This window comes from Saccostrea echinata, unplaced genomic scaffold, assembly GCF_033153115.1.
Source record: "Saccostrea echinata isolate AGI-Se365-2 ecotype Australia unplaced genomic scaffold, CSIRO_AGI_Sech_v1 ptg000030l, whole genome shotgun sequence".
In the NCBI taxonomy this organism is placed as follows: Eukaryota; Metazoa; Mollusca; class Bivalvia; order Ostreida; family Ostreidae; genus Saccostrea; species Saccostrea echinata.
In genome coordinates, this window is record NW_026889779.1 from 22,821,151 (window position 1) to 22,841,030 (window position 19,880).

Here is a 19,880-nt window from a genome sequence, read left to right on the forward strand (position 1 = left end):
TTCTATTAGGCACCCAAATAATAGGGCCTCCTACTACCTAACATGATTAGGCCACCATTAGGTGTCGGGCACCAAGTTATAGGGCCTCTTACCACCTAACATACATGTAATTAGGCCTCTAAGACACCCAATATTATTAGGGCGCCATTAGGCTACCTATAGCTAGCGATAAACAAAAATTCACTCTAAGTATAAAAGTTAACTACTTAACCATACATTTTCAGTTGAGGGGGCACTATCAACTACCAAAAATTTCTTGACAAGCAAAAAAAAAAAAAAAAAGGTCATCAGACGTTTTTATTGAGGGGGCACAAGCATATAGTAGCTATGCTTTCTATTGTAATCTATATATCGGCAAAATTATTGGGGGGGGCACGGTCCCCCGTGCCCCCCCCCGGTTCCTACGGCCATGTAACAAGGCTACATCCATGCAGGGACCTATATATTAGTATATAGGTCCCTGATCCATGCAAGTTTAGGTAGAACTTTCAGTTATACTAATACATGTACTTGGGGATGAATCTGCATCAAAACTTCAACTTGGTTAATAATTGGGGGAAATATCAGTCATTAATTAGGAGATTCCAGAGCATATGTGCTCTCCCTATATTATACAGTTATGGAATGGGTACGAGGGAAATAGCAAATTTATGGTTCCCCGAGGGAGGAAAAATAGTTTCCTGCCGAGGGGAACCATAAATTTGCTATTTCCCTCGTACCCATTCCATAACTGTTTTATTATACCGAAACAATCATAGACGATTTAATTTTTTCACCAGACATTCCGACATTTAAAAAAAAACAATGTAGAGGCAAAATCACAAATACATGCGGTTTAACACATTGTTATAAGTAATGCATCGTGTCCTAAAACAATTAAATTATTTTTAAAAAGTATTTTCACTGACATTTCGAAGAATTATCGTTGCCTTCATTTCGCTAGAATCCAAGTATGATTTTGACATCGCATGTCGAAATGTTTTGACGTCATAGTTACATTGCTAATAACATGACGTCACAGACTCGATATTTCTTAAACGCTCCGCCCACTGAACACTTTGATTGGTTAAAATTACTAATAAATATTCATAAGGGAGTAGTCCCAGGGAGTAGTCCTCAGATGAGGGAAATAGTCTCTTCTCGTGGAAATAGACAGTTTTATGGTATTAATTTTATATAGAGTAATTACAGTGGAGGTATAATAAACAGATATATGCATCATCCATGAAAGTTTGGCCAGGTTAAAATATATTTGCTTGGGGAATGGACTAGCATGCTTCAAAAATGTTTATCGGGACAAAGAGCTCATTTTAACTTCATTGACATGAATTAATAAAAAAAATTATTTAAAAATTGTTTATTATATGTCTTATACATAAACATTTTTTATCAATGTTAAAATTGAAATCTGGTAATTAACCTGAGATTATGAATCTCTATTGAGTATTTAGAAGTTACCAGTCAGCTTTTATTTCCTTGTGATTGTTTTTGCTAGATGGACCACATTGCAAGAAGTTTTTTCCTACATTCTGTGGTACATGTACAGTGTAAACATAAATAAGTTGTGTTACCTTGTAAGGTAATGAAAATGAACCATTCCTTATTTTTTTTAAATAAAAAAAAAATAAGAACACAATTTTTCTTTGTTTTTATTCATTTGTAAAATTTACATGCACACAAAAACAGATTGAATTTAGAATGAGATCAATGCTTCTGATAAAGTGAATGTGAGTTTCTTGACAAGGAAAATTTTGTATATCTGAACAAGTACTCAACAATTCCATGCATTTCATCCATTCACAATGTTCATGTAATACAAGTATGACTAACCTCTGATGCTGCATAATATTAAATACTGGAGAAATGTATTTCTAAATTGTGTGTGTAAGTCATTATGATTAGACACAGCATTAAATATACTTATACGTGTACACTTATATACATGTACATTAAAAGTACATGTTTAAAATTTGCTTTGTTTCTTCAGCATATACCACATAGTATATGTATTTTGTTATCACACAATAATAAAGGTAGAAGAAACTGAAAGAAAAAGCTCAAGAACAAAGTTCTGACTGGAAGAGAGTTTTACAATTAATTCACACAAAACTTCAAGATACACCAATAAATAATGCCTCACAAAGTCTTATTCTCACACATTCTTTCACATCATTCTACCCACAAAAAGACAAAGTATTAACTGTAAACATTTCTTACTCCCTGTGAATCAGATAGGATTAATCATAAATAGTAATGTTTTTAAAACATCTAGTACTGTTGCAAATGCATGCAAAACAACAAAAATATAAAACAGTGCAAACATTAGGAATAAAGTCTGTAGATTCTATAAATTCTAGCACATTCTGTGAAAAAAAAACTGTACAGAAGCACATTTTCACGGATTGTAAATTTTCCATGGATTAACGAGTTAGGACTTTGGGGTGAACTGCACATTTACAGTATTTAAACTTCATAAATATTACCCTTATGCTTAGTAATTTTTTGTATAAACATGAACATGTTAGAAGAAAATTTTTTTTTAACAGTTTTAACTAACAGTATACACTTATTCACTTCTGGAAAATTAAACAAAGATTTTGACACCTTGTATTAGTCTTTGATAACGTATACAATCTGATAAACCTGTGGCAAAAACAGGAAACTGCACTTGATGACTTCTATTGACTAATCATATATTGTCATGGAAAACAATCAACATAAAATGATACTGAGTTTCTTTTTCTCCTTTGAGGTCCTCTCTATAAGTTTTCTATTTTAATGAGCAGTCCATGTAACAACACTGATCCTCTTTCTTTTGTGGCCCACTCTAACTCATTGTTTGAGAACTGTGGATCTATTTGTTCATTGAGTCCGAGACTTTGAGGTCCTACTTTGTATGACCCAGGCTTTAACCACACTTGAAATGCAACACGAACATGGAATGTCCTTTTGGTTCTCAGTTCCAATAACCTGAAAATATAAGACATTTTTAATGGGCATACCTAATATACTGTATTTATTCTATATTAATATGTGGTTCCATGATACATTTATATGATTATCATAAGATTATATTGGAATTACTGCATGATGTGTGTATTTTATTTTAATTTTATGTGATGATCTCAACATAAAAACTAGAGGTACTGTGAGCACTAAGCTCACACAATGATACCTTGCTCCCATGTGAGTATAATGACAAAGTCCATGTTTTGCTATGGAAAACCCTAAACATTTGTCCCAGAAGGTGCACAGTGACACTATGTAATAAAGATTCTGTAAAAGTCTCATTAAATTTTATTCACTGATAGAGGAGCTGCTGATAATAGATGGGTATCCCTAAGTGTTAAGAACGGACACCCCATCACTTTTACTTGACTTGGGTGACAATTCGTTATACATCCTATGTATCGTATGGAGGGTGATTTGAATTTGTATTATGACTTAATTGACTTTGGTGAAAACTAGTTACATCCTATGTATCATATGGTGTGAGACATCTGACTTCCTTGAACTCAGGTGAGAACTCGTTACATCCTATGTATCATATGGTGGGAGACAATCATGATGAGTTTTCTGTGACTTACTTGAATCTGGGTGACAACTCATATTACATCCTATTTATTGAATGATGGGAGTCATGATGATTTGTCTGTGATTTAATTAAACTAGGGTGAGAACTTGTTACTTCCTATGTATCATATGCATATGGTGGGAGACATGATGATTTTTGACTTGAATTTTGGTGAAAACACATTACATCTATGTATCATATAGTGGAAGACATGGTGATTTGTCTGCAACTTGCTTGATCTTTGGCGAGAACTCATTTCATCCTATGTATCGTACAGTGGGAGACGTGATTATTTGTCTGTGACTTGCTTGAATTAGGTAAGAACTTGTTACATCCTATGTATCATATGGTGGGAGACTTGATGGTTTGTCTCTTACTTGTACTTGGATGAGAACTCATTACCTCCATGTTTTGTATGATGGGAGACATGAAGATTTTTGACTCACTTGAATTTAGGTGAGAACTCGTTACATCCTATGTATCGTATGGTGGGAGACATAAGGATTTGTCTGAGACTGGAACTGTCTGGACGGGATTTTTCGGTGAATGGTACAGATTGAGGTAGGAGAGTACTTCCTCCTCCCATCTGGTCATCTACAAACACAAATCTCTGTAACTTCAAAAGGATTATATAGGCAAATCAATCAATCAAATCTTGATAATTATACAACAGCTTGATTAAATATATTAAGAATGTAAATCACAGGTACATGTATGTATATGTAAAACTAAAAAAAAAAATTTAGATGATCCTTTTTTATTGGATCTTTTTCATTTTTAATGTTTTTTTTTAAATTTTCATATAGATAATTTACAAGTTTTTAACAAGCGTGTTTGAAATGATTTGGCTCAGGGAGCCAGACAAGTAGACTGGTTTTGCAGTTGACCCTTTTTAAACATAAATAAAACTACTTTCAGATCAATTCTTTCCTTTCCCAAATATGTAGACAATAAGTGTATATGCTATTAGAAGGTTTTATGTGACTGTACAACTCACTACAGGTGTGTATATCTCCAGTATCCAGGATCTTTCTGAGGACCTCCAGCTGTGTACCATAATACGCCACATGCCACTTGTCAGATGCCACAAAGGAAGGTGCTTTCTGGCGTTGTCTACAAATTAAAATAACATATTCCCTAACAGCCATGAGTAAGATCTGTGATGAAAATAAGAAATTGAATTGTTTGATTGAATTAAGAAGGATTGTCTCCAATGGGATAATTGCATGATTTAATTCATTAGTTATTACTCATCTTATAAAAGATTCACCAACAATTTGTCCAGATAAAAAATACAGTGCTGTTGTCTCACAAAAATACAGTCGAGCAAGAATACGTGATTAAAAGTAACATACAAATTGTATATTAATATCAGTACTCAGTATGTGCTTCCATGGTACTTATAAACAGTGTTCAACACAATATACATGAAACTTATATGTATAATATGAATTTTTCAAAAAATGAGTATATTTGATAAATGTTTCCATAAGTTTGACTGATTTAATGAGGCTCACTTGAGAATGTATCGGCACCACCCCAAGGGTACTGCATACTCCCTGGGTGGTTCCCCCCTCCTGAGGTACAGGTCCTCTGACCTCAGTTTATGGCAAGATTCACAATAACATGTCATCTGCTGTTCTTGGAAAAATCCATCTGAAATTGAAGTGTTCAGGATGTTTACAGTCTAAATCTATTATTAATATTCTCTCTACAGAAAGTGATAACAGTTTATCTCTGATGACATACTGTTGCAATATCAGACAGGAAGGGAATTCCTGTTACAACTGAAGTTTGTTGATAGTCCTGGATCTTAAGCAGTCACTACAACAGAGAGAACACTAGAAATACTAGTAATTCTCCATGTGTTTTACTTACCAGGTATGCCCATCAGGCTCCTGACCTTGGAGCAGGTCTTAGCGTACTCACACGGCCGAATCACTACACTCCCCAGGATGGTCTCACTTGGACTATTCTTCTCTTTCATCACTGACAAAAAAATACAGAAGCCTTATTTTTTAAGGAAGTGAAACATAGCGTTGTTGTAGAAAGTCATCTATGACATTTGATTTTTCTGTAATTTTTCTTTTGTAAACATATATTTTCAATGACAGTTAAAAGTGATATGTTCGTACATGTGTAACATGAACTTTGAAAACCTGACAGAAGTTTTTAAGTTTTTACAATCATCTAGCAATCCACCATGAATGAGGACATTTTCCAAGTAGGAAATTAAGTCTCACTGTCAATGCATACATGAACTTTGAAAACCTGACAGTTTTAAAAAGTTTTTACAATCATCTAGCAATCCACCATGAATGATGACATTTTCCAAGTAGGAAATTAAGTCTCACTGTCAATGTTGACCTGCCTTTTTTTTTCATGTAAAAAGTGTCACACATATAATGCTTTATACCATATATCTCTTACACAACTGATAAATATACTGAATGTAAACAACTGATAATTAAACTGAATGTAAACAACTGATAATTATACTGAATGATTTTAACCAGTTCTCAGTCTTACCAAGTATTCAGAAATCAACCCACCTTCTTCAATGTCTTCCTTCTCTGATTTCTCCTTGTCTTTATGCTTTCGTTCAAGCGATTCACCACTGTCCATGTTTGGGACAACTGTCACCTGAAATGCCAGCATAAAGTTATTTATAAAATCCCATGTAATGTATACCAATGTAATGTATTTTCTTTGAACCTTGCAAGCACTAATAGAGAAAAGATTTAACAGATTCTTTGAGAAAATTTTCATCAGTTTTCTTACTTGTAAAAAATAATGAATGAATAAACTTGTACTAAATGGAAATAGTTCTGTTCATAACAACATGTGCTGTCCTACTTGGCAATGATAATGGTAGCTTTCACAAACCTCTCAAAACCATAAAATTGAGAGTTTCTGGTTAAAGAAAGTCAATGTCTCTATTCACTCACAATGAACTCACATTGTTGACCATGTAACACTGGTTGACTTTGTATATTTAGCATACTTTTTATCTTATAATGTTATTTGTCACATATCCATACCACACCATGAGCCTTACTTAATCACACAGTGTTTACCTTATTACATTTCCCATATAGATCCACCACACCATAACATGAGCCTGGTACGTCCCTTGCAGCTACACCTTGATCCACGCCATTAAAAAACAAGTGAAGATTTGACTCCTCATCCACCATTATCCCAATCACATGACCTACTTGTAGCTCATCTAGATTAGGACCATAATTCTCTTTTACCTACAACATCCCAAACAAGATAACTTCAATATATATAAAACCAAATTATCAATCAGAATACATAATCTCTATTTTTACTTAAAATTAACCTTGTTTTGGAATAAATCTACATAACATCTAAATTTGTATCAAAATAAACTGACAAGATTTGCTCTTTAATGAATTTATATTTGCCAATGGGTCATTTTCGACTGAAATTTGAAGTTTCTTCTCTTCTTATGGCCTGTCAGACTCACAGTTCTAATTGTTAAAGCTCCCTAAATCTTGGAAAAACATATCTCTATCTACAAAACAGAACTTACCTTACAACCAGAGTTGTACACAGCGCTGCCCTGGATCATGATACAAGATTTCTTTATAGACATGGAGGACACTGGAAATGTGTACTTATCCGGAGGAAATCCCAGCACACCAATCATCAGAGAGAAGCTCCAGCGGGTGTTCAGGTGTTCAACCCGCACCTGTGTAAAGTAAAATGAGTCGCATAGTAAAATTTACTAGTCATTATTATCAACAAGGTAATACATGTATTTCAAATAAGTGAGAGGGGAGATTTCAGTATCCTATGAATTTCAATTTAGCATTTCAAAGGCTCATAATGTCTTAGAATTTCACTGTATATCAGTTTTAGTATCACAACATAGTGTATCTCATGCATGAGTGTATGACAATACCTGAAACATTTGGTTTTTGTGCAGTGGTTGACAAGTGACAATCAGTCCCTGGTTGTAACTTTCTGTTCTCTCAGCTGTCAGTCCACCATTACTTAACATGATATTTTTACCATGGTTGACATGGAAACCTAGCGCATTAGGGTATTCCTCTTCTGTATCCAAGTCTGCAGCCTCTGCTAGTTCTGACATGACGGACTGAGACTGCTGACTGGCCATCAAAGAGGCATCCCATGAACAACTGCTGGTAATCGTGATCATCTCCACTGGACCATAAAGGTCAATCACCACAAACACATTCTTAGGGATGTTGGAGGCTGCCACTCCCATATCCTCCCCATTAATGTAGAGGTGAAGTGTACCATCTGAGACTCGACGAATGCCCACTAGATTCCCAACCTGTCACATGCATGTAAATAAGCTACAGAGAGCCAATTCTACTTACATAATAAATCACCAAATCAAAATTAGATTTTAATTTTATACACTCAAACATGTCCTTTTTATACACTGCTTTATATTCTGTATACAACAGACCTACTATTCCACCACCTTCAGTATTCCAGAAGACTTTATACTTTACGTTCTACAGTAATCTGTTCATAATTTTCAATATACAAATTCCATACAGCTGCCTCCCTCACACCAGTTACTTTACCTCAAGTCTCTCTAGAGCTGGTGCATAATTCTCCTTGATGACAAATCCATTTTTCCTGACCTCTGACCCTGTAATCAGCCAAGTCAATTTGGAGGTCAGTTCAAGGGCAGATGCTGGAATGACAGAGGATGAGGTGGTGTCTGAGATGGCCAGAGTGGTCAGTCCGATGTGAAGTGACCCTGACCACACTCGACACACCTGGTCAATTCTCACCTGTAGACAAAGCAACAACATTAGAAAACTATAAAAGAATGCACTATATCGCAGTAGCATAAATATCTAGCTAAAAATGTACAATGTCATTATTAAAACAAATTTCCTCAACTTCAAATTTCATCTTCAAATTATAATTTGAGTAAAGAGCAAATTTAGTTATTACAATCTTCTGTGAATAAAAGTATCAATTGTACATGAAATAAATAATCTTCTGTTTAATAAACTTTATTGTAATGAAATTATGTTAAACTCTGTTAAACTAGTTTTCACCTCAAATATTTCATCCCTTTTTAGAGGATCAGAACTAAATACAATGGCATTGTTGTAGCCTGTAGAGCGGGCTGTTGTACAGCTATTGTTCTTTATTGTGATGTTTTTACCACAACACAAACTGAATCGATGAGACACCTCTAAAACAGTTAGAAAAGAGAATACATCATAAAACATTAACCACTAAACACAAAGTTTGAGAAATGAACTGTATACCAAGGGATAGTGATAAGCTGCTTTGATCTTGGAGATTTTAACTGGACATTACATGGATGTTGTTACCTGATGAGGAGGGAGACATTATGGCCTGATCTGAATGTAGGAGATTATTGTCTGGAGATGGATACACTCCTGATCCACTGGTGATCGAAACTTGAGCACACTGTCCATATAGGTCAATTACAGCATACACACCTAAAACAAATACATGTAATTGTGTAATGAAAGTGTTAACAAATTGCTATTCAATTCTTACATACTAAGAAACACTTAGAAGCACTAAGAAAAAACAGTCTTATCTATTAAATAAATTTACCCTGTTATATTGTGTGACCAAGTCACTTGACATCCTATAAATCACTTTTCATTTGCGAGAACTTTATTTCCACGTAATTACGCGAGACCGTCTGCTCCTGAAAATTTCTTTTTTACGTATAATTTTACTACATGTATTAAAGATTACATAAAGCAATGACCAAAATTCGTGAAAATTTTGTTTCCCTTATAAATATCACATAAAAACCTCGTGAAAATGAGGTGTCATGAAAATTTAGAGATCTACAGTACCATGTGGGACGTCTGTACAGGCGGGGCCCTGATCTGATCCATTCAGGAAGTAGTGTAACGTGCCATCAGCGCACCGCATGATCCCGATCCTACATCCCACTGTCACGGCATCCAGGTCCAGGGGATAACCATTCCTGATTGTAGATCCATCCTGCATTATGGCTGCTCCACTAAAACCAAAGAATTTCAAAGGATCTGAAAATATCTCCTTATAATGGACTTTATTTTGCAAGATTGAAAGTCTTGATAAAAGGCAATATCAATTAATCCTCTCTTTTACAAATATCAACTGGAATTATTAAGGTATATTATTGGTATAAAATCACATTGACAAATGCAGTAAATAGACAGTAATTCATTATTAATAAGAACACAAACACAGCAGACATGTACAGGTGACCTAAGTACCTGAGCATCCATGTGTCATACACTATGTCTGTCATTGTGTTTGGAAACTCCAGTTCCTCTGGTTTTATCAGTGTCACACCTGCCTCCAATGACCCTGACCATCGGTCCACCATCTTCTCTATAATAACTTCAAACAACTCATTATCCTTCAGCGGACGACTGCTCATGATGATGGCATCGTTAAACTCCCCCGTGGCATTGGGTCGCAGACAGGTACGACCGTTGTTTGTTATGGTTGAATTCTGTCCATGAATATGGTGAAATCTGAGCTCCTCTGAGTCACTGGCACTACAGGAATCGGCATCAGGGGACAGGGGATCTGTGATAGGAGGACAGAAGTAGGGATGTCAAAATATTTCTTTTCTTTAGTCGAATATTCGATTGCATTATTCGAACAACAGTCGAATATATTCGAAACTTTTTCGGAAACTAAAATTTTATTTCAAACTTCACTGGTACATCACATATTTAATCCCAAATCCCCTTGTTTTTTAAATTGATTAAAAATTTACATAAAATGTTACACACAGATGTTCACATGGACTTAAAATGTGGATAGCGTGTTTATATTTACTTAATATAGACCGTTAATTTCTCCAAAATGTAGGATTTCACCGTCAATCATGTTCATAAATTGGTCTGTAAAGTCGGTTTTTTAGGAAGCATAAAAATGACTGTGTGATATATTTTTTTAAAGCTTATTAAAATGATGGGGGGGGGGGGGGGGGGGGAGGGGGCACATAAGGTGATCTTGATAATGTTAAATATTTGAATATATTTTTTGTACCAATTATCAAAATGTCCTTAAAATATGTAAAAGAATATTACTTTTATAATAATGATCGTAGTGTCCAAACATGTCACGGCTATAATGGGTACATGGTATGAGATCAAGTCCAATTAATAGTTTTACAAAGAAAGCGCAGTATGGCGAGATAATTTTATTACGAAAACAACACATTAATTGACAATAATTCACGCGGAAGTGAAGCGTTTCTAATCACTGTACTTTCTACATGTAAAGTCAGCAGTTTTTAATGAGGAAAATTATCTTATCGACTGTGTCTGAGGGAAGACCGTTTCTCAATTTTAGGATGAGAATTCCAACTCTTTATCACTCTTTTATTGAATTTATTTATTCAAATGTCGTTTCGTTATTCGATTGTCGGTCCATTCGACTGATGGTCGAATAGTCGACTATTTGTTGACATCCCTAGACAGAAGACATCAAACACTAATCAAATTACTGACCATATCATTGTTATCCAATCCCATAAATCAGAGATGTTCATTTTTGATGTAATCTCTGCATGAGAATTACCAAACCTTACTTTCAGTCTGATATATATATCTACATGTATGTACAAATATGTTTATTTATGTTGGATGAGATATACAGTATTATACAATAAGACATGTATATGTATCTTTCAGATTGATGATACTGTATGTGTACTTAAAAAAAGCAGGTTTCATATTTTAGCGGCTTTGGCGCAGACAACGATGCGCTAATTCAGGAATACCGCTAAGAAATCATCTATAAATACAATATACGGCACGGACATATGTAGCGCTAAATCATGATTTCGCCAACAGCCCCATACCCAGTGGTTGCGCTAAATTTTGAATGCGCCAATTTATGTACACATACAGTATATGAATCTACATGTACATGCATTTTGTCATTGTTTGGTGGTACTTTGACTATGATGTCCCTCAAAAAGCATGCTGCAAATTAATAATATTACATCTACTAGAGTCACCTGAGTGATCAACTATAGTAGTCTGTGCAGCCTGTCCATAGAGGTCAATTACCCCGTACACATTTGGAGGGACACCTGTGGCCCCCTGGCCTTGATCAATTCCATTCACATAGAAGTGAAGACTACCATCACCCCTCCTCTTGACCCCAACTCTATCCCCAGCCTGTTAAAGAGGATAAATTCAGAACAGAAAATAAATATGTTAAAACATGCACTATATATTCACAAATAAAATGAATTCTTTCAAGTAATTTAACTTCATATCTTAATCAAAGTGAACAAGTGCTAACTTACTACTGAACATCTTCTTGAGCATACAATATACTCTGCTTGCCCAGTAAAGTTTATTTTTCTCATTTTTATTACCGATAATTTTTTTTTCCTTCAGTAAAATATAGAGCTTCATTAACAGATATTCAATAATAAATTAAATGAAGTCCATTTCATCGTGACTGACCTTTAGCCTGTCCAGATTCTGGCCATACATATCAATGACCGTCGTCCCATTGTGCATTACTCCTGTTCCTGTCATCATCCAGGTTCCTGACCTTATGTTGGTCATGGTGGATGGAAAGTCAAGGTCATTCGGTGAGTGAAGCGTAACACCAATCTCAATGGATCCTGCCCACTTGTCCACCATTTTATCAATGTGAACCTCAAATAATTCTTCCTGTCTGAGTGTACGACTGGTCAAAACAACACCATTGTTAAAGTCATCTAGGGCACTGTAAATGTAATAAACCACAAAATGTTATGTCATACTGTATGTTCATGGAGAATCATATAGAATTAAGTGACAGAAGAAAGTTTCAACAAACTTTGGTCTGTGTGCTGTTCTTTGGTTATTAATGACTGCTGCATGTGACCCACATCTTGTATGAAACAACAGCCTCTCGACAGGTTCTGCTTCTGAAAAGTTGTTCACACACTCCCACTAAGAACTCCTTCATCTTACTTATAAATCAACAAATTCTTCAACACTTTCAAGTATGCAATCATTACCTTCAGATGAGATCTCGTCATACATGTCTGGGAATTGTCTGAACACATTCCGCACCCTCTGGACAGGGGAGGTAATGTTGTTAGGGTAGTTAGGATCATTACGATCAAGGATACTGACTTTGACAGCCATGCCATAGAGGTCAACCACACCCCAAATTGTAGGTGGAGTCTCATTAGATGCCACACCCTGATCCTCTCCATTGATATAGTAATGTAGATGTCCATTAGATTTCCTGATGAGTCCAATTCTGTCTCCCTCCTGTCAATACAATGTCCCACAAACATTCAGAAAAAGGTGGATTTAGACTTTAATTATAAACAAATTTTGGCACATCTAGGAAGCAGGAACAAGATTATCTTTAAAACAGCCCCCTAAAACCTTAGGCAAATCATTAAACACAGGTTACACAGAAATAACCTGAGGAACAACCCCAGTTTATCCCATGTGAACTCCAAATATAAATCCAACCCTAACTCTAACACTATTGTGTCAGTGTTGTCTGGGGACTCACTGTTAACTCATCCAGATTATAGATGCCATATTCCCGGCGGGTTCCCTTGCCATTGGTCAAAATCCCACAGCCACTCATCATAATGGTACCTACAACATTCAGGTCTGCAGACAATGTAATCAAAAGTTTATGTAAAGTCTACAAGTAATGATTTATCCAGTTTGTGTAATCGTCATAAAGAACAAGGTTCACTTAGGGCCTTTTTTGGCCCTGTGAATTTCTGAAAAACTGAAACTGCTTCGTTTTAGTTGACATTGCATTAAATTTCATTTAGACATTTGGCGATTGCGAATCCACCAAAAATGACGTAATTTTCTGGCTAGTCAATGCATTATGACGTCATGAAATGCGTCATTTTCCTCATATCCTGAACAATTCTACAAAAACAGTCAATTTTTAAAGCTGTTTTTCGATATTTAATATAGAGCGCAATCTCTGATCTAAAATATGCATTTATTTACTGATAGAACCGTTTCTGAGGATTACAAAACATGTTTTATTTTTTAGATCAGAGGGTGCGCTCATATTATTTTTCTTCTCTGAAAGTACTTAAATATACCTGTTTTCCTTATAATTCAAGAACATTGCAATTCCATAAAGCTTATTTTCCAAGACCTGGACTTTAAGGAGAAAAATTTTAATAGGAAATGAAAGCACCAAGTCTCTACTTTATCTTGATGTTTAAAATGAAACATAAGGTGTTAGTCAATAAATTGGTATATCTACAGGGCCATTTTATGCATAAAGTGAACTTAGCTCTTTGTTTCACTTGTAAATCAATACTTGTTCTACACACACTTAATCTTAAGAAGTCACTCTCAGCATACAGTTCTGGTATTTTATTAGGGCAGGGTATTTCAAATGACATTTAGGTGTGACTGACAAACAAGACAATGTACTTGTACAAACTAATGATTGCAGAAAATGATGCACTTACTGAACTCTTTGAAACAGTCTTCGCCAAATCTTTTTCTCAGTACATGCCCTTTGGGCAGGTTTAACCACTTATTACGCTAGCCCGAACAAATATTTACATGCCCAGAATTTTATCAAGTAATATTTTTCTTATTTGCCTTTTCATGCCAAGGAAATGATCTGAAATCCATTTCTATCAATCTATTGTCTCGCCATTAGTATTGTTTTCAACCTGTGCATTTTGTGTCTCCTTTGCAAAAGAGTTCCTTTGAAATTGCAGTAGAATAAACTATCGTTAAAATTTTATTTGGAACTCCACTTTAGATGAAAAATCAGACTTTTAAGTACATTTAATGTTATTAGTATTATCTAATTTGATAATATAGATGCTTAGGCCTCAGAATTTACATGCCCTTCGGGCTTGTAAGTATGCAATATCCACATGCCCGCTTCCAATTTTACCAGGTCCCGGGCTTCGGACTCCCAGGATTTGTCGAAGACTGTTGAAATTCAAAAGTATTCATCACCTGCTCAGTTTCAAAACAAACAATCTAATTGAAATTAGTCCTTTCATATCCCTCCTCATTAATTTATGACCCTCGTAAAAGGATCTACTTCATGAGTAACATAAATGTATAAATAAATTAGTAGGGAGATGAAAGGGATAATTTTAATTGATTGCAAAATTAACATCATATACAGTTGAACTTCAGTATCTCATACACAGATATCTTGAAGTGATTGGGAAGTCCTAACCACATATTTCTTAAGGATTATACCCTTGATATCTCGAACCCTAGGATATCTCAAAGTTTTTTCTTGGTCCCATCGAGTTCGAGATAACGAGGTTTGACTATATTTCAATATTAGACAGATTTGTGTGATGCAAGTGTTGACATGTCACTGCATTCTAAAAATCTAAACCATGAAAGAAAAAATGTAATGAAATCAATTTCAACAATTTTCTATGAAATGTCATTTGTTTTTAATTAACATTTGACATCATCAATCTTTATCAAGAGGTATAAAGACTTACCTGATCTCATGTTCGTCATAGTTGCTGGGAAATCCAGCATGGATGGATTATGTGTTGTTATTCCAACTTCTATAGACCCCGACCACTTATCAACCAAAACATCCAATCGAATCTGTGGACAAGAAAAAAAAGCTTCAACGGAGTATTTATATGGTTCACAAACTACATCAAATGCATTCATCCCTAAATATTTACATTTCCAAATATTATTCCTTAAGATTCTTTGCAAATTAGAAGACTGTTCATTTTCTTATACCATGGATGAGCAAGAATATCTCCATTGTGACGTCATAATACCATACTTGACGTCAAAACTACTGTAGATTCCTAATTCTACACGAGAAATTAATTATTGCATAATTTTGTGAGAAACATCACTCGCGAAATAAAATTACTCACTTTTATTTTTATGGTGCTAAAATCCATGTAAAATCTCTTGATCAACCATCTATTCATGAATTATTATTCTCCCGATTTGATGTTAAAGAACCATTTTGCAATAATAAGTACTAACGAAAAATAAGGAATCTACAGTATAGTGCAAGCTGTTTTGTTAAAAATTATTGTTGAATGACATAAATTTGTGGTTAGTCATCAGACATATAATGTAAATATAAGATATGAATTTAATTTTTGAGAATTCATGAGGAACTACGACACTTCATGCCTGCATATTTATCATGAAGCGTTAACATGCTTCATGAAATATGCCAGTGTAAAGTGTCGTCGTATTTCCTCATGAATTCTCAAAAATTAAGTTCAATCCTTAAATATGTCAGTCCATACAACAAATGCTCAATTTTGATTTTCTTGAAAAATTGAATGTTTATGATGAGGCTATAAATAAAGCACTTTAATGATGCAATAGATTTTAGCACATGTTACTTGGCAATTAATACTTTCATAAAATGCTCAATTTTTGAAGCACATAAAAAAAGTTCAGTTTAATCAACAAAATTTCTTTCCTTCTCTTCAATTACTTCTAGAAAAATTTCAATAGATGTAAATGTTATATATCATTTATCAGATTTGTCTATTAAGGGTTTAGATTTTTGTTGAATCCCCCCCCCCCCCCCCCAATTCCTCAGTATATATAATGTGATTATTATCATTAATACATGTATTTCTCTACCTTTTGACAAATGACAATGAAAAGAAGCCAAATTCACATGAAGTTTCAGGGATAGACATCAACTTACAGATTCACTTGCCCTTTGGGCAAGTGAACTCAAACTTTGACTTGTCCGAATACAAAACTTGGTTGCCCAAAATTTAGAAAGAAGGGAAACCGATAACTTAATTTATTATTGTAAATAAAGTGAGATATTTTTTTTTTATATTTGGCAAGTTAAGTGCCAGAAAAATATCTTGATGTGCAGGTGATGCTACATTTTAAATACTTGTAAACTCACACTCCCATGCAGCAATATCTCCTTTTAAATAAAATTCATATTTTTGAAAATTATTTTCTTAATGATCTTTTTGTGAATTTAGATTTTTTCCCCCTGAAAAACTGAAGCCACACTAAAGAAAAACATTGGCCATGTTTTGAAACATAAATATCCTAATCAGAATACATCGTGTGCCGAGAATAACTGGTTTTCTTTATGTTCTGTGAGTAAATAAATGAGCTATTTTTAAATATCATATTTCATAATAAGAATGTTAAGAAGTCAGTTTTGTCAACTACCCAGAAAGAAAAATGGAATAACGAACCCGATTTTTGAATAAACGGCGCTACCGAGGAATTTCCAACTACAAAAAGAATGTCATATATTCCTGATAAAAATCAAATGTTCAAATTATTGTTTTGTTTATAAACTAATGTAAGATTTAAAAAATCTATCAAATATTCACTTGCCCGATCGGACAAGTACTTCAGCAGTTTCATTTGCCCGTACTGAGAATTTACTTGCCCCGGGCAATCGGACAACCGTTAATGTCGATCCCTGAGTTTTATCATCTATTTTTAAATTCCTTGCTGACCTCAAATAACTCGTCATTTTTCAGAGGTCGATTGGTCATAACTACTCCATTGTTAAACTCATCCAGTGGGTGTCGCCTCTCTGCAGTACGTCGGCTGTTGCTTAGTTTGACAAGACTCCCACAACGCTCATGGAATGTCAGTTTCTCATTATTTGAGTTTGAAGCTACATTATCTAGTCCTAGGGCCTCTACATTTCTGGTCAGGTCATTGACAATTTGATTGGAGAGCTGAGTTAGGAATTCATTGGCTAGCTGGCTGGCAACATCAGTAGAAATTCCATCTACAAAGTGAATACAATTCATATGAATGGATGCTCTCATTACTAGCAATGCATGTTAAGACATTGGGGGGGGGGGGGGGGGGAGGGGGGGTCCATTATATTGAGATTATATTGAGAATTGAATTTCATTCAATCAATAATAACAGAAGAAATAGATTTAAAAACTCGCAATTGAAATGTAAAAAAGGGAAAATACTGCAGTAGGACAGGGTCTTCACTTTGAGAATAGCATGTAATTAGAAGTTTATTTAATTTGAAAAAATCAGGAAAAAGGAGTAGCAAAAGTTACAGCAATTTACACCCACCATTTTCCTGATTGGTTCCAGGAGTGTTGTCCACTATTGTAACCTGAGCACATTTCCCATACATATCAATAATGGCGTATACTTTAGAAGCAATACCATTTGCAGCTGGACCCTGATCTACACCATTCACAAGAAAATGGAGTGTGCCATCAGTTGTCCGCATAACACCAACCTTCTCACCTGATGAAAAAAAAAATACAAATATTCTCAAAACATATTAACATAAAGAAATTACAAGTTATCCATGTGGAAAACTTTAAATCCATCAAAAAATATGATTAAACATGAGGAGGAATACTCATTCATTGTTCCCATTGGGATCATGATTGGCAAATAAAAAACTCTGTAATCTGTATACCACAATGCATATTACCTACTGGGGATATGTCACATTAGGTATGTTGCCAATAGGACAAACATTATAGTCATCAACAAAATGCTGATTTCAATGTCATTTTATATCCTTTTACCTTTTATATCCCTTACAACCCAAACTCTGTCACCAAAGTAGAAAACATGTCAGGTTATTCTTTAAATTATTTTTTGATTTGTTTCTTGTTTGCTACACTTGGTTATGAACTTAAACATTGTTTTCAGTATTACATGTATTTTAAAAAATGCAGTTATTGGGCTAATACAAAACCACTATAATATGAAAGTCTATCCCATCTGTGTACATTACGTCCAACGAACTCTAACTCCGTCATCAGGGCCCTCTACAATATGTCAACGTATTAAATAGAAATTTGTTCCCAGTTTTTTGTCCCTTTTTCTTAAACTTGTAAACATAAAAAATAGTTTAAAAGATATAAAATAGTATTACATTTTATTTTAGGAAAAGTATCAACAACAGAAAAAGTAATCTTAATTATAACATATTTTATATGTAATAATGTTACGCTAAGATTATCTCCAACTTGTAGTGCACTAGGGCAAATTGAGATGAAAAATATAATATTTGTAGCCATATTCATGAATATATTAATCCTTTGGCAAAGATCTTCAAAGCTACAGCTGACATGTAAAAATGAGCATATTGACGCTTATGACGAAGGTATCGATGGAATCACGCATAAAGAAAAAAGTGCTTACTGATGTGATAGATACAATAGATTACGTATAATTGTTATTTATTTTTTACACATTCTTGAACTTAACTGTCATAATTTCTCAGCATTTTATTGTAGATTTCAGCATGAAAAAAATTATGTCACAATCACATTCGTTTACAAACAGCGTGCAGTTTCCTGAAAATGATGGAGTTAGGGTAGTGACAAAGTTAGGGGGTTTGGCGATACACTCATATGTACATATTATATCTTTTTGATACAGGTGTCAAATCCTGTCTATCTAAGAATGTTTCATATCAAGCACCTTCATTTAGCTGATCTAGATCTGCTCCATATTCCTCGATGACAGAATGCCCATCTCTCAAAATAGAGCTCCCTGACATCACCCATGTTCCCTCACGAAAACCAGTAGCACTGATTGGAAACTTCAGTGTGCTTGGGTCACATGTTGTCACACCTATCTCAATTGAACCACTCCAGGAGTTTACCTAATAAGATATTCAAATTTTAATTCTTAGATGACCAAAATAAACATTATATGAATGCTTTTATCTATATCTTTGATTTCATGCATGTTAAAAAGTGCTTGGAGGAAATTCGAACTATCTAATTAACATTCAATATGTAATCCGTAGAAGATTAACATCAATTAGTTATTGTTTTGCTTTCCTCTTTATAATACTTTATACAATATCTTCTTAACATGCTTAATGCAAAAAAGAAATCCGATAGAAAAATCTAAATGAATGGGATACATGTTTACAATAATTCTAAAGTGAAAATACCTTTCTGTCAATTCTGACTTCAAAAGGGACATTGTCCTGCAGCGGTTCCGCGCTCATTACTACCCCATTATTAAATTCCTGAGTAGGGTGGTTCCTCTGAGCCGTGCAATTGTTGTTACTGAGTGCGACAAGCGTTCCAACACGGTTGTGGAACTTCAGAGCCATCGCCATCAGCCATCCATTGGCGATGTTTTCCTTCGCAGTCTGGGTATTTTCGAAAGGTTTATTTTCGGATAAAAACGGACATAAACTTGTATTAACAAATTTCAGAAGTGCTTTAACATTTTCAGATTGAAATTGAATGAAGAACTTTTTTTGTCTGTATATTTCTGTTTTGGCCACCTTTTTTAATTTTAATGGAAATACGCCTAAACATTAGAGAAGA

At 34.5% G+C, this 19,880-nt stretch overlaps 1 protein-coding gene across 1 annotated transcript; it reads right to left on the minus strand.

Annotated features, from left to right (window-relative positions):
- Nucleotides 1-1,635: 1,635 nt before the first annotated feature.
- Nucleotides 1,636-19,694, minus strand: LOC133197542 (neuralized-like protein 4). Its single transcript, XM_061333627.1, has 24 exons — nucleotides 19,496-19,694; nucleotides 19,015-19,198; nucleotides 17,641-17,820; nucleotides 17,055-17,335; nucleotides 15,069-15,180; nucleotides 13,118-13,221; nucleotides 12,606-12,864; nucleotides 12,422-12,512; nucleotides 12,061-12,328; nucleotides 11,604-11,766; nucleotides 9,841-10,159; nucleotides 9,433-9,602; nucleotides 8,929-9,060; nucleotides 8,647-8,786; nucleotides 8,161-8,373; nucleotides 7,506-7,901; nucleotides 7,134-7,292; nucleotides 6,652-6,831; nucleotides 6,127-6,217; nucleotides 5,453-5,563; nucleotides 5,092-5,230; nucleotides 4,572-4,687; nucleotides 4,021-4,168; nucleotides 1,636-2,970 (listed from the first exon to the last, which is right to left on the minus strand). The coding sequence occupies exons 1-24, from the start codon at nucleotides 19,664-19,666 to the stop codon at nucleotides 2,760-2,762; spliced, it is 4,338 nt and encodes a 1,445-aa protein (XP_061189611.1). The 5' UTR covers nucleotides 19,667-19,694; the 3' UTR covers nucleotides 1,636-2,759.
- Between the last annotated feature and the right edge of the window lie 186 nt (nucleotides 19,695-19,880).

Excerpts from the sequence above, each read along its gene's own strand:
- LOC133197542 (XM_061333627.1), bottom strand. The coding sequence starts at position 19,666 with ATGGCGATGGCTCTGAAGTTCCACAACCGTGTTGGAACGCTTGTCGCA. Across the intron at positions 12,329-12,421 it reads AGAACAGCACACAGACCAAA|TGCCCTAGATGACTTTAACA; the intron begins GTTTGTTGAAAC and ends TTACATTTACAG. Across the intron at positions 6,832-7,133 it reads TGTACAACTCTGGTTGTAAG|GTAAAAGAGAATTATGGTCC; the intron begins GTAAGTTCTGTT and ends GGGATGTTGTAG.